The sequence below is a fragment of the Populus euphratica genome, unplaced genomic scaffold, assembly GCF_000495115.2.
Source record: "Populus euphratica unplaced genomic scaffold, PopEup_1.0 scaffold67.1, whole genome shotgun sequence".
Taxonomy (NCBI): domain Eukaryota; kingdom Viridiplantae; phylum Streptophyta; class Magnoliopsida; order Malpighiales; family Salicaceae; genus Populus; species Populus euphratica.
In genome coordinates, this window is record NW_011499914.1 from 773090 (window position 1) to 786361 (window position 13272).

Here is a 13272-nt window from a genome sequence, read left to right on the forward strand (position 1 = left end):
ATTATCAAGAACCTGACGTTTTCCAAGTACTGTTAAAAATAATGAAGAATAAAAAATCAAACATTAAGAATAATAATGTAACATTAAAAGTAATTAGTAACCAAAAGAAAACTCCTAATTTAATAACTTTAAAGGTATTGAAAATTCAACTGAAGAATAAACCTACAAATATCTTCATTTTAATCTATCAAGGTACAAATAATAAGTTCAAACTGCTATAATATTTATGAAACTTGTCTACAACTCTAAGGTCTAGCCAAGAGAAGATCTGTCTCTTCAACCAGGCACACAACTGGAGAACATGAGGGTTGAAATTGTTTCCAGGAAATTCATTACTCCGTCATCTTCAACCACACCTCACCTTAGAAGCTGTGAAATATCGGCCTTGGATCAGCTTCTTCCTCCAGTTTATGTAGGATTAACATATTTTTACCCGGCTGACGAAAACATTCAAGGAGCCAAGCATTCCGCAAGAGGAAAGCAGTTGGAGGAATCATTATCCAAAATCTTAACCCTCTACTATCCGGTGGCAGGGAGATATGATGAAGAAAAGCTGTTGATCGATTGCAACGACAAAGGGGTAGAATATTTGGAAGCTGAAGTAAGTGGACGACTCTCTCAAATTTTAAATGGGGAGTTGCAGCCTGAGCAGTTGAATCAGTTTCTTCCGTATCCTGTTGCATCACCCACAAGTCCATTAGTAGCTGTGCAAGTAAGCACTTTCGAGTGCGGTGGACTGGCTGTCGGCTTGCGCATTTCACACAAGATATGTGATGTAGCGACATTAACCTCATTTGTCAACGGATGGGCAACAACAAGTCGAGTTGGTATTGATGAAGTGCCCCGACCAAGTTTTGCTCTGCCATCCCTCTTTCCGACAAGAGAGGCAACTCAAATCCTGAAAGCAACTCCAGTTAAAAATGGAGCTAGGGTCGTGACAAGAACTTTTGTGTTTAGCAGGTCTGCAGTAGCCAACCTGCAAGTGATTGCCAGAACAAGAGATGATGATTTGGAAGGAGGGACAGGCCAACCTTCGCGAGTCCAAGTAGTGACTGCAATTGTATGGAGGGCTCTGATTAAGGTGGCTAAACTTAAGCATGGATACCTGAGGCCATCTGCCTTAATTCATGGAGTGGAAATGAGAAAGAGGTCAGCATTACCAATACCACAAAATTGTTTCGGAAACATGTTGAGGGTTTCCATAGCTCGATTCGAGGCAGATGAGAGCAAAATGGGGTTGCCTGACCTGGTCATTCCAGTAAGGCAGGCGATAAGAGATGCCATTTCGGATTGCAGAAACGCAATAAGCTATGATGATTTGTTGTTGGGAGCAGCAGGGAGTTTTAGAGAATGGAATGAGGAAGCAAGTGGAGGTGAGACAGATGCGTATACGTTTGCTAGCTGGTGTGGTTTCCCAATTTATGAAGTGGATTTTGGCTGGGGAAAGCCTGCATGGGTGAGCAGTCCCCATAAACCAGTACCAGTGGTGAACTTGCTGGACACCAAAGATGGTGGAGTTGAAGTATGGATGACTGCAGAGGAAAAGGACATGATCCTTTTTCAACAAGACCCTGAGATTATTGACCTCACTGATTCTCAATTGAAGAATAATGTCTAAATTATACTACAAGATTATTGCCCTTCACAGCTTCTCAACTTGTGCAATGTCAACTGTTTCCAACATAAATAAATAAAATCTAAACCATAGCAATTTCTTTTCGCGTTCCTACTTTTTATATACTTTTTATATATAAACGATATGGTTTTGAAGATGACAAAGCATTAAATCCTAATTAATTTATCTATAAAAATTAAGTTTAATTTTAATATATATATAACTGATCAGGTCAGTTTATATTTTTTTAATCATCTTGAAGAGGCCGAAGCTCAATACATTGATATTGCTATTGATGGTAGGGGATTTGGGGTGTAATGATGGCTGGAACAGCACTACAGACCTTGATGCTTTTGCTTGTACTCTACAAAACCGATTGGAAGAAAGGGTAGAAGTCTCATAAAAGTTGCAGTGTCCATAGATATATGGAAGGAGTACTCATCATCCTCGAAGAAAAATATGCTAAATTAAGTTGTCGATTACTTGCAGGTGGAAGTCTTTCCTCTCTCTTTTTCTTGTCTTTTCATTTTTATTTTTATTTTTTGTCCTCCCTCCACCTCCTGGTAAAGGGGGTATTTATAGAGAAGAAAAAAAGAAAGAAAGAGCTCCTTTTCCCCTGTCTATTCATGGTACAGGGGTAAGGTAGTCGGCAGCCACTAGATAGCTTGTTCAGGGCTGCCTGTTCAAAACAGCAACATTTTAAGTTTATATATATATAATGAAAAGACAAGAAAAAGAGAGAGGAAAGATGATTAAAAAAGCATCAAGGTCTGTAGAGCTGTTCCAGCCGTCATTACACCCCAAATCCCCTACCATCTATAGCAAAATCAATATATTAAGCCTCGGTCTCTTCAAGATGATTAAAAAAAACCACCAGGTGGGGTTTATATATATATATATATAAAGGGTATAGCTCAAAATTTTATTTCCCTTGAACAGAACCAGTTTCTGCAAAGTGCATGTATACAAATTACAACTTACATTGCTACAGCAATTTTTTTCAGATTAGCATCGGGTATAGAGGTCAAGGCCTCACTAATCCTGAGGGTGCACAAGTCCACAACAAGGAGTTTCCTGTAAGTGATTCATAGTAAATTCATGGGTATATATATGAGTGTTTATATGTATTAGTTGATTTTCTAGAATTAATATTTTGTATAAAAGTCTTGTTATTAAATAAAAATTAATTAATTTATTGTTCATTATTGTTTTTACTTCTAGATCCAACAAGTGGCTTCAGAGCTGCTTTGAGTGATGTTTGTCACTTTATCTATGTATTTTTTTACTAAATATCCTTTTTAATTCTGATTAACGTTGGACCTCTTAGTTTTTTTGAAAAATTATCAATTTTCATAATCAAATAGACTACTTCCTATGAAAAATAAAACAAAATGATGGGATAATAATTTCTATTATGTGAGCATTCTACTTGTAAACTAAGGTGATCATGATAAATTTTTATTTAAAAACAATATTATTGTTTAAAAAAAAAGGTGTTTTCATAAAACAAAATAACATGAACAAGAAGTTTTAATTAAAGAAAAGTTATTTTTTTATCTTTGAATAATGTTAATTGTTTTTAGCTTTTATTCAAAAAACTATGTTGCTACTAATAACAACATGTTTTTGTCACAAAAACAATACATGAATAAAAAGATAATTTTATCTACAAAAATATTTTTTTATATAAATTTAAATCATGAATTCTTACGGATATCTATTTTGATTTTCATAAAATTAAAAAAAATATATATTAAAAAAAAACCTAAGGATATTACGCCAATACACTTGCTAGTACTAATTCATTTTCTACAAGTTTAGTTCTTTATTTCAAGAATATTATATTGTTCTTATGGCAAACAACAATAAACTAAAACTTCATGATACAAATAAATATAAAACACCTTTATTTTTCTTTTTTTTTTCCATAAATATGATTGGATATGATCATGAGTATTTTAATGATCACAGGACACTAATTTTAATACCAAGTGAGTAAATTTAATTTAAGTATTATCACATCCATGCATATTATTACATTATACTATATTGAAAGAATCAATATAGAAAATTGTTGACATTGATTAAATATTAAAAGGAAATATATGCCCTAATCCACGAACACAGCCAAGCAAATATTATACAGGTCATCGCCCCTTTTCAAATAAAAATTGTAATTAGCCTTAAACATTGGTCCTTCAGCAACATATTTAACTAGGGCATCGTGACATTCTTTACCGGATTCCGTGACTTCACTACAAGTATCGTAGTCCAGGCTCTTTTCATCTCCAAATATGTAATCGAAGACTTTGTCTCCAGCAGCCTTTGTAATAGTATTTGCACAATTTTTCAAAAAACCTGGCAAAATCTCTGTGGAACTTTCTGGTGATGCAGCTAGACTTTCGTTATCAATATATTCAGCTTCAATTGATTCACCTTCATTCTCAATTGCAAGGATAGGAGAGGCTATTAACGTTATTCCCAAGAACAGAAGCACCGTGAATGAAACGTTGTTAGACCTTGCCATTGTGATCTTTTTAGATAATTTGGAGCTAAAATTCTATTTTGATGGTGAAGCATATACTCCTACATGTATATATATACATATACGGCTTAAATGACAAAACGGATGCAATATAAGAGTTATTTATGAATTAATATTCAATTAATGTCGATCTTAATATAGGTATATAATCAAGTTTAAAATTAATAAAGAAGGACAAGGATTAAATCTCAAATGTTTAACTTGTATATTATTTATTATAGTTCTATTTAAACTGTCTTATTAAATTCCTTAAATGCTGTATTTTGCTTGGTATAAATATTTTCTTCTTAACTCTAAATTAAAACATACAATAATGACAATAAATATATTTATAGCACAAAGGCAAGAGAATATATATCTGAATTATTTCATTGCTCTTAGTTAAAAAGAAACAACAACTTGGTCATCAAAAATCAAATAAATAATGTGAATCTAATTTAAGAAAAACCAATATTGATTTCCCTTGAACAAAACCAGTTTTTGCAGAGTGGATATATACAAATTACAATTTATATGTCTAAAACAATTTATTTATATGCCTAAAACAATTTATTCTTTGTTGAATTAGCACCAGGTGTCATGGGGTAATTTTTTGCTCTACTAATAAACTCATGCAGCAGCCTAATCCTCTACTAGATTCAGTCTTTCCTCACTCATTTCACTCGTGTTTACCTAATAATTAAGTGTTTTCCTCACCTAAAAGGTTTTCCCACTTTTCCAAGTTCAAAGACAAGCAAAATACATAAATAGAATAAGATAATCAAAGTGCACAACAAGCTTTATAGGAACTCTTTCCCAACCTTTATTAATCTCGTAAACAAAGGGAACTATACACAAATCCATATGTGTGATATGTACAAAGATTGCATGCTACACTAAACTATCTCTATCTCGTGCTTTATATGTTCTTGTATGCCCCTACATATTGAATATACCCCACGCATGCTTCCCTCAACCAAGAGCTGCAACAAGTATTTATAGACAAGCATTTAGAAGGCACAAGCCTCATTCCAAATTTTAAAGAAGTAGTGGGACACTATCTCATCCATGTTCACACATAAACATAGTGGCCCTATTATCTACCAAGTAGTGGAAAGTTTCCCCCCATAATCCCCTATGATCTTAGTGGGTTGAGAGTAACCCCTGATCAACCCCCATGTCCAGCCCCCATAATCTCATGATCTTAGGTATTCATAACCTCCACTAACTCATGTTCTGCAAGCCCACCTGGCAACCCCAACTGTCAGTTCTTGTTGCGTCTGCTACTGGTCTCTCGCATGCCTTAGACAGTCCTTTGTCTAAGTTTTAGATCGTGCCAAGTTGAACCAACGACTTGCACAAGCTATTGTGCTCTGCCGAATTCGTATATGCATGCAGGTTGTCAATGTCTATGCTATCGAATTCCACGACAACCCCAGTTCTCGTCAACATATCCCTCTAATAAGTTTTCCTGCTTGGCCTGGACAGTCCATCATCCAGCTCATATCGTCAACAATATGTGCTGTCAATTTTCCTTCAACAAATCTATAGCAGCACAAATCTATGCTATTGATTTATTCCACTATTAGCATGGCTGCCAGCAACTCTAGGCACTGTTTTGGACAACTTATCAAAATGTACACCTCATGCATATTTAATACTGTTACACCATATATCTAGGTTAAGGCTCGACTAATCATGAGTGTACACAAATCCTCGGAGTTCATGCAAGTGAACCACGATTAATATGTAAACTTTGCCCAAAAGCAATGGCCTCATGAAATTATTTGCACCTAGCATTGTTTCCATCTAGCAAGAGTCAAACCTGAAATCTTGAACAAGAACACACTTCTAATTTCCAGCTCTTCTCCTTTATGCTATGGAATAGCATTTATGGATAACATGCCTGGAATCTGAGCGTTTGCAGCTTGCCTACATTAAATTGGTTAAAAAGGCTTCTTTCTTTTAGGTTCATTTGACAAGCCTTAGCAGGTTTCATAGCAGCTAGCGTCCTCTATCAAAATTAATTTCAATGGAGACTTTCTTGGTGATAAACAAAGTGGCAGTAGAGGTTTGGTAGGTAGAAATCCGAATGATGGTATTCTTTGTGTTTCTTGTCATAAAAGATTATAAATTCAAATGTTACATCAGTAATTTTTTTAATTTCTAAAACATTATCAAAGGAAACAATATGGTTAAAATGTACTTTTTTATATAAATTACTCAAGGAATTAAATAATTGCAAGCCATATTAAATAAAAAATAATAATTAGATAATAAGTAATGAGATTAAAAATTTTGTAAGAATTAAGATAATTAGGTAGTGATTACTTTATATAGGTAGGAAAAGGGGGGGAAACACTCTTTTTTTTTCCGAGAATCATGAGTGTTTTTTTTTTTGGTTTGAAGATAAATATATTTTAAGACTTATATTGATGTTAATTTAGATTAATTTTTTAATCAAATATCCTAAGGATACATTTTTAATATAAACATGGTACATTCAAAAAATTAATAATAAATTTATCCACTTATAATTCATAAAGTTTTTACTTAAGGAAAATCAAGAAATAAAGTAAATCTTATTAATCATTGTATCCTTGAAGTTGTAAAGTCTCATTCATCACAAGATCTTGTGGATAGTGTTTGGTTATGATTCTCAACATAAAAAAAAAAAAAAAAAAAATTATATTTTCAAAAAAAAAAAAAAAAAAAAAAAAAAAAAGATTTAAACAAAATTGTGTATGACACTTATGTGTTTAAGTATCATATTTCGTTATGATGTACAAGACAGAATAAAATATTAAAAAATTTATATTACCTTTTATGTATTGTTATCAAACTTACATATTTAAAAAAATAGTTCGATATGTTTTTTTTTTTCACTTTAGCTTAAATGGTAAAATTAATAATATTATAATAACTCTAGTTATACAATTAGCACAAACTAAATGGGTTGACATGAGGCCTAGACTAGTCCAAGTTTAAGAAAAAATAGAGGAATGATTGACTCAGTCTAACCCATTCAAAAACTCAAGTCAACTCAAGATATAACACGTCAAAAACCCATTGATTTTTTTAAAAAAATCAATTTTAAAACATTTTGAATCGGCTAAGTTGACCATCTCAACTCATGACCTGAACATTGTCTCAGGTCAACTTCCGAGTTGAGTTTTAAAATTATGATAATAATTATTTTTATCTATAAGATTCTCGACCTCTGACCTAAGTCTTCTCCTGGTTGACCTCTGAGTTAGGTTTTAAAACTATGATTATAACAACTTTTTATTTTTACATTGACTCGGTCAACCCTAATGATCCTTGACCTAGGGTTAACCCCAAATCAAATTTTAAAACTATTATAATAATCATTTTTATTTTAAGTTGACTATAATCAACCCAGTCTGGACCTCATGACTCGAACTTTACCAAAGATCAACCCCTGATTCAGGTTTTAAAACTATTATAATAATTATTTTTGTTCAAATACTGACTTGGGTCAACCATCAACTTCACTCATAACCTGAACTTTATCTCAGATCACCCCTCAAATCGAGTTTTAAATCTATGATAACGATCTTTTTTATTCTTATGTTGATTAGAGTCAACTCAACATGTGACCCAGACCTTAACTTGTGACTTGGGTTTTTTTCTCGATGAATTTTTAAGTTAAGTTTTAAAACTATAATAATAATTTTTTTTATCCTTATCTTAGCTATGGATAATTTTGAAATTGAGATTTTTTTACAATGATATTTTATGAATAAAAATAATAGTTTTTTCATCTGTCAATTTTAATCCTCATTCTTTTAATAAAATTGAAAAAAAATCAAAATTTCTCAACTTTTTTTTAAATATTAAAAAAAAAATTGACTTATTTTTTATGACATTGTCAAGCATAAAAAAATAATTTACTTTTCAAAAATATATTTTCCAACAAACAAATGAAGCCTTAATATACTTTTAGTTTATTGCGTATTTTTTCCATTCAATTCAGTTCTGTTTTCTCAACTTCTAAAATCTAAAGCCAAACCAGATTTGTTTCAAATTCCGTAACCAAAATTATCTAGAAAAAATTCGGTTCATTTCATATCAGTTTTTACAAATATCCTGTATAATTCGTTAATTTGCTCCCACTGCTATGGATTTAGCGCATATGACAGGAGAGGAGATTGGTATCATAGACAACCCTCAGACGCTAAAATAATCAGGGAACATAATCACAGCTCCCTGCAGCTTTTGGGTTACATTCATCCACGACACTCATGGAGCTGAGCTACATTCTTTCATCAGCAACATAATCTTTCTAGAATGGAAAAACTATATTCATTTGATAACAATATGAACTCTTCAATAGAGATATCATCCAGGCAAAAGAAAAGGTGCACACAACAATCTCACACAGGGGCATGAATAACTCCAGCGAAATTTTGTACCACAGTATAATCTGCAAGATTGGCAAGCAATGCCCGTGGTATGGTCACCAATTATCTTTTGATGGATTACTTGAAAATTTAACTGACAAATCTAAATAGTAGATAGACGTTGCATTGATTTCCACTCTCCATAAAGAGCCTATTCAGTGGATGAATATTGTACTCGATCTCCGAAGTTACATCAGGTAATTCAACCTGTATACACAAGAACACTTGGGTCAAAAGACTAGCCGTAGAGCTCGCCAATATATATGATGCTTACATGATATCAATATGTTGTGTAAAATGAGGTAAGATGCACAAAGATGTAAGATCTGGAATGTGTGAATAGCAGAAAGAGAGGCCAGAAGACCAAAAACTATACATGGTAGTCTCTAGGGAAGCTGAGATAACCAAAAAACGGAGTTTTGTTTCAAGTTACCACCCACAATTTACTCCATTCCCTCAACTTCCTTTCTTGTTTTCCACCCAAACAAACACAATGGCTGAAGCTATCGGGAACCACCATCAAAACAGACCCGGAGCCTGAATCACTCTCTTAAAGATTGAAGCATCATTCATTGTGTAAATAAATGATGAATACAAAGGCCACCAAAAACTTGGTGATTCATGAATCAGATAGAAGCCCAATCAACTTCCTTGCATCAACCAGCTACCTAAAAGACAGTCAATCCGTAAGCTTGTCTTTAACATCTAGCTTCTTTATATTCCTTTCACTTCTACACTGTTTTACTCGGGTATCAATCTCCATTAACTAAAACAGAGAAGTCCATAAGCAAATGAACCTGAAAGAAATTAGATCTTTCCTAGATAGTATAAAAATGTCCTAGTTCATACTTTTGAGCACCAAGTCGGAAGGCATATCAAGTCAATTAATCAATAAAAGATTTTCCATCCATAAACATATCTCCCTGGGCATGAAAAGTCCCAATAATGGGCAGAGTGCAATCAAAGTAAACGATCTGGTCTTAGCGTATGCATCTTACTAAAATGTAGCACACTTCTGTATTCAAGTCACCTTTTACTTTTAATGGTATACTGTATCGAACAATTTGAAAAAAAAAACCGTGAAGTCATCTTTTTATCTGACCAAAAAAGGCATACCTTGGTTTTCTTCAATTTTGTCTCCAGGTTCGTCAATACCAGTCACGCTGGCCAGCTCTTTTTTGTCTCTCCAAATTGCATGCACTTCGTCAGTTCGGAACCTCTGGGTGAAAGTTGATTCCTCTAGTGGAGTTGTTTCACCATAAGCAAAAGCAAGGAGACCAGTATATGCAATCATTGCTCCGTTGTCAATGCAATACCTATCATCAGTTGCATATAGCATTCCACCCCGCTCAGCACACATTATTCTCATCATCTCTTGCAGGCGCTCATTGCAACCCACACCGCCAACAATAAGAACATCTTTCTTATCACAATGCGCCATTGCCCGTTCTGTGATCTCCACAAGCATTGCAAACACTGTTTCCTACACAATTTTAGAAGATAATGAAACAAGATATATGTACTTAGACAACTTGTGACATGATACAAAAAAAAGGATAAGAATGATTCAGATTCTTCCACTCAAAGACATATTAATGACAGCTAGCATGGTCTACCTGGAGGGAATAGCACAAGTCTGCAGGAGTGCACTCGTTATTTTTAAGCTTCTCCTCTGTGGTGGCTTCAATAAAGCTCAATATTCCACTAAAAGAAACATCCATCCCTTTGACAACATAAGGAAGATCTATAAATTGCTCTCCTTTCTTAGCAAGCTGGTTGCGACAACATTATGTAAGTAACTATTGAAGCACTTCACAAAATAATTCAAGTACCAAGCATGAAAATTAGCTCATTAGTATTCTGGACTTTAGGTCCACTGGTATCAAAAGGCATTTTATAAACCCTGGTAGAGAGCTACTAAACTTGAGATATGAATTCCACTAAAACAGGGGAAGAAGGAAGAATAATGAGCCGATAAATAAAAATTAAATGACAGGTTTAATTGTTTGAAAACTAAAGCCACGGAAGATGAATTCCAATATCCTCTTGATAATGTTTTGATTGCTTCATATTATGTGAACATGAAAGCTACAAAGAGTGCAATATGACTATCAAGCTTGAATTCACGAAACATAACTACAACATAGATGAGCCACCAGTTTTCCTATTATTTATGCATTCACAACCAAGGCTTCAAACTCGTATGTTTATTTAAATTGTTGATGAAAGTACAAGAACAAGAATTATGACTTGACCAGAAAAAAAAGGGCTTCAACGAAACATAAAACTTGTAATCAGGGTTATTTTTTTATTAGTTAAATGCACACAGGGATTAATCAGAATAGGAATAAAACAAATAAAGCCAAGCAAAACTTTAATGAAACCAAAAACAAAATGGAAGTAACAAACCCTCAAACAGAAATCTCAAAGAACTCACTAATATCAATATACCTGCTCAATGTTATATCCAGGAGCAGGGTCATTAGACAGCTGCAAAACTCTGGCGAACCGATCCAAACAATTCCCAACAGCAATATCAATAGTCTCACCAAAAATCCGATACCGTCCTTCACTGTAAGCAATAACCTGAGTATTCCCACCACTAACATACAAAACAACAGGATCATCCGCCCCAGTAACAATCCTACCCATCTCAATATGAGCAACACAATGGTTAACAGCAACAATTGGTTTCTTCCACAACTGTGAAAGAACTCTAATAACAACAGCAGACACTTGTAAAGGTGCTCCCATACCAGGACCTTTAGTGTAACAAAGGCAATCGATTTCATCTGGGGTTATCTTTGCGGTCTCTAAAGCAGACTTAACAAGTGGTAAAACATGCTGCAAATGATGTTGGGCTGTTTCTCTTGGCAAAAAGCCTTGACCAGGTGGAGTTATATAAGTATGTCTTGGGTTTGATAAAATTGTCCCATCTAATGTAACAACCCCAACTCCTATCTTGTTTGCAGAACCTTCAAATCCTAGTGCTATCATTCTCTTCATTTTCTGAACAAAATATCAAAAGGGAACTAGTGAAATTCATAAAAAGATCAAAACTTTATGCTATGTTTTGCCTTGACTTACAAGTTCATGTGAAGGGTTCCGTTCATATTACAATAGATAATTCTCTCTCTGTGCGTTAGTTGGGGGGGGGGGGGGGGGGGGATGCAGAATTTGTTCCAAGGGGTTGCAAAGTTTGGAGCTTTACCTGTGGCGACCGAGAATGAGAGGCTGGGAGCTGGGAGGTGAAGATAACGGTCAGTAACTGCAGGAAGACAGACAGTAGGGTTTGTTCCTGTTCTTTATGGTTTTGTTTAAGCGTAAACTATACTTTAGCTCCTATAGATTCAGAAATATTCCATTTCAATCCCTGTAGTTTGGTGGAATTTCCCCATATTAATTATGTTAAAAACTATAGAAATTGAAATGAAAGTTGTTGAATCTATAAAGACTAAAATATAGTTTATCCCTTATACATTTTGGAGTTCTATATTTATTCATATATGGTTTATCTTTTATTATTCTTGATTTTGTACTAGTTTTATTGTGTCCACTGCTTTTATTTGTATTGATATTAATCTTTTTATTTTTAAAAATATTTTTTTAATTTTTATTTGATTAGAAGCTTGAGTTTTCCTTAAATTATTATGTCATATAGAACAATATCATGAAACATGTCCTAAATTTATTTTCATTTGACACATTTCATGATATAATGGAATGGAATCTAATGATTTAAGAATAAATTGAGCTTTTGATCATATAAAAGCTAAAAGAAAATAAGGATGAACTTAAAAGTAAAAATTTGATATTGATACAATAAAATAGAAGGAATAAACCTGTATGAAATAAGAGTATAGGGACACAAATAAGCATTTAACAACTTGGACAAGAGATTATTATAAAGTATTTGTCTCTAAATCTTGACTTCTTATGTGACAGATTAAATTAATTTTTTTAATTGTAAAAATATAAAGATGTCTGAAAATCTATAATCTAATGCGAACATGCTTTTAAAATATTAAAATGGTAAAATCTTAAAATTATAATATACTAAATAATATATTTAAAAATAAATTAAAATGATAATATAATAGGTCGATCCGAACCAATATATAACTCGAATTATAGAATTATAATAATTTCATTGAATATAAACCAAAATTAATTAAAAAAATTAATTTTAATTAATTATATTTAAAAAAATAAAAATAATTACTCGAATAAACTTGGAAAAAAAACCATGCTCAATACTTGAGTCGTGAAAATGGAATCTCCTATAGAAAATAAATAAATACACGAAGGCCATTTCCTAATAAATTTATTGTGGAAGTAAAAAATTAAAAAATAATAATTCTTAAAAAATAAAAAAAAATTAATCAACTTTGATTTTGTAATTTGGTTCATAAAACCAACATAATTTCATAGGAAAAACTATACTTTTTAAATAAAAAAGTTAAGAAAGAAATATTTAATCCCATTATAATTCAAAATAAATTATTAATTTATGGTTATTTTAAAAATAATTTTTTTATTTTAATTTTGTTTTTTATTCAAATGAAGCTAAAATGAAAGGAAGGAAAGCCCTTCAAAATGGAGTTTGGGTCTAAAAGTCCAGTTCCACAGGCTTGCCCATTTAATTTTTTTTGCTAGGCTAGGCAGAAGATGTATTGTCAGCCAAGCCGTAAAGATTTTATAAGTGTTGT

General features: G+C 32.8%; 2 protein-coding genes across 3 annotated transcripts; one reads left to right on the forward strand and one right to left on the reverse strand.

Moving 5' to 3' along the window:
• Positions 1 to 301: 301 nt before the first annotated feature.
• LOC105134449 (acetyl-CoA-benzylalcohol acetyltransferase-like) lies at positions 302 to 1618 on the forward strand. Its single transcript, XM_011038854.1, has one exon. It carries the CDS (start codon positions 302 to 304, stop codon positions 1616 to 1618), a length of 1317 nt encoding a protein of 438 aa, XP_011037156.1.
• A 6701-nt stretch (positions 1619 to 8319) lies between these two features.
• Positions 8320 to 11884, reverse strand: LOC105134400 (Actin-like ATPase superfamily protein). Of its 2 annotated transcripts, none has more exons than XM_011038799.1 (5): positions 11775 to 11884; positions 11015 to 11572; positions 10180 to 10335; positions 9680 to 10046; positions 8320 to 8770 (listed from the first exon to the last, which is right to left on the reverse strand). In XM_011038799.1, the coding sequence occupies exons 2-5, from the start codon at positions 11567 to 11569 to the stop codon at positions 8766 to 8768; spliced, it is 1083 nt and encodes a 360-aa protein (XP_011037101.1). In that variant the 5' UTR covers positions 11570 to 11572; positions 11775 to 11884; the 3' UTR covers positions 8320 to 8765. The 2 variants fall into 2 exon arrangements, with proteins under 2 accessions (XP_011037101.1, XP_011037102.1); XM_011038800.1 differs by having other exon boundaries at positions 11015 to 11596; positions 11775 to 11875.
• Positions 11885 to 13272: the final 1388 nt, after the last annotated feature.

What these genes read in the sequence shown, in the direction of transcription:
- LOC105134449 (XM_011038854.1), top strand. Translation starts at nt 302, where the DNA reads ATGAGGGTTGAAATTGTTTCCAGGAAATTCATTACTCCGTCATCTTCA.
- LOC105134400 (XM_011038799.1), bottom strand. Translation starts at nt 11,569, where the DNA reads ATGAAGAGAATGATAGCACTAGGATTTGAAGGTTCTGCAAACAAGATA. An exon ending in CTGGATATAACATTGAGCAG is followed by an intron (nt 10,336 to 11,014) that starts GTATATTGATAT and finishes TGTCGCAACCAG; the next exon opens with CTTGCTAAGAAAGGAGAGCA. An exon ending in ACTTGTGCTATTCCCTCCAG is followed by an intron (nt 10,047 to 10,179) that starts GTAGACCATGCT and finishes AAAATTGTGTAG; the next exon opens with GAAACAGTGTTTGCAATGCT.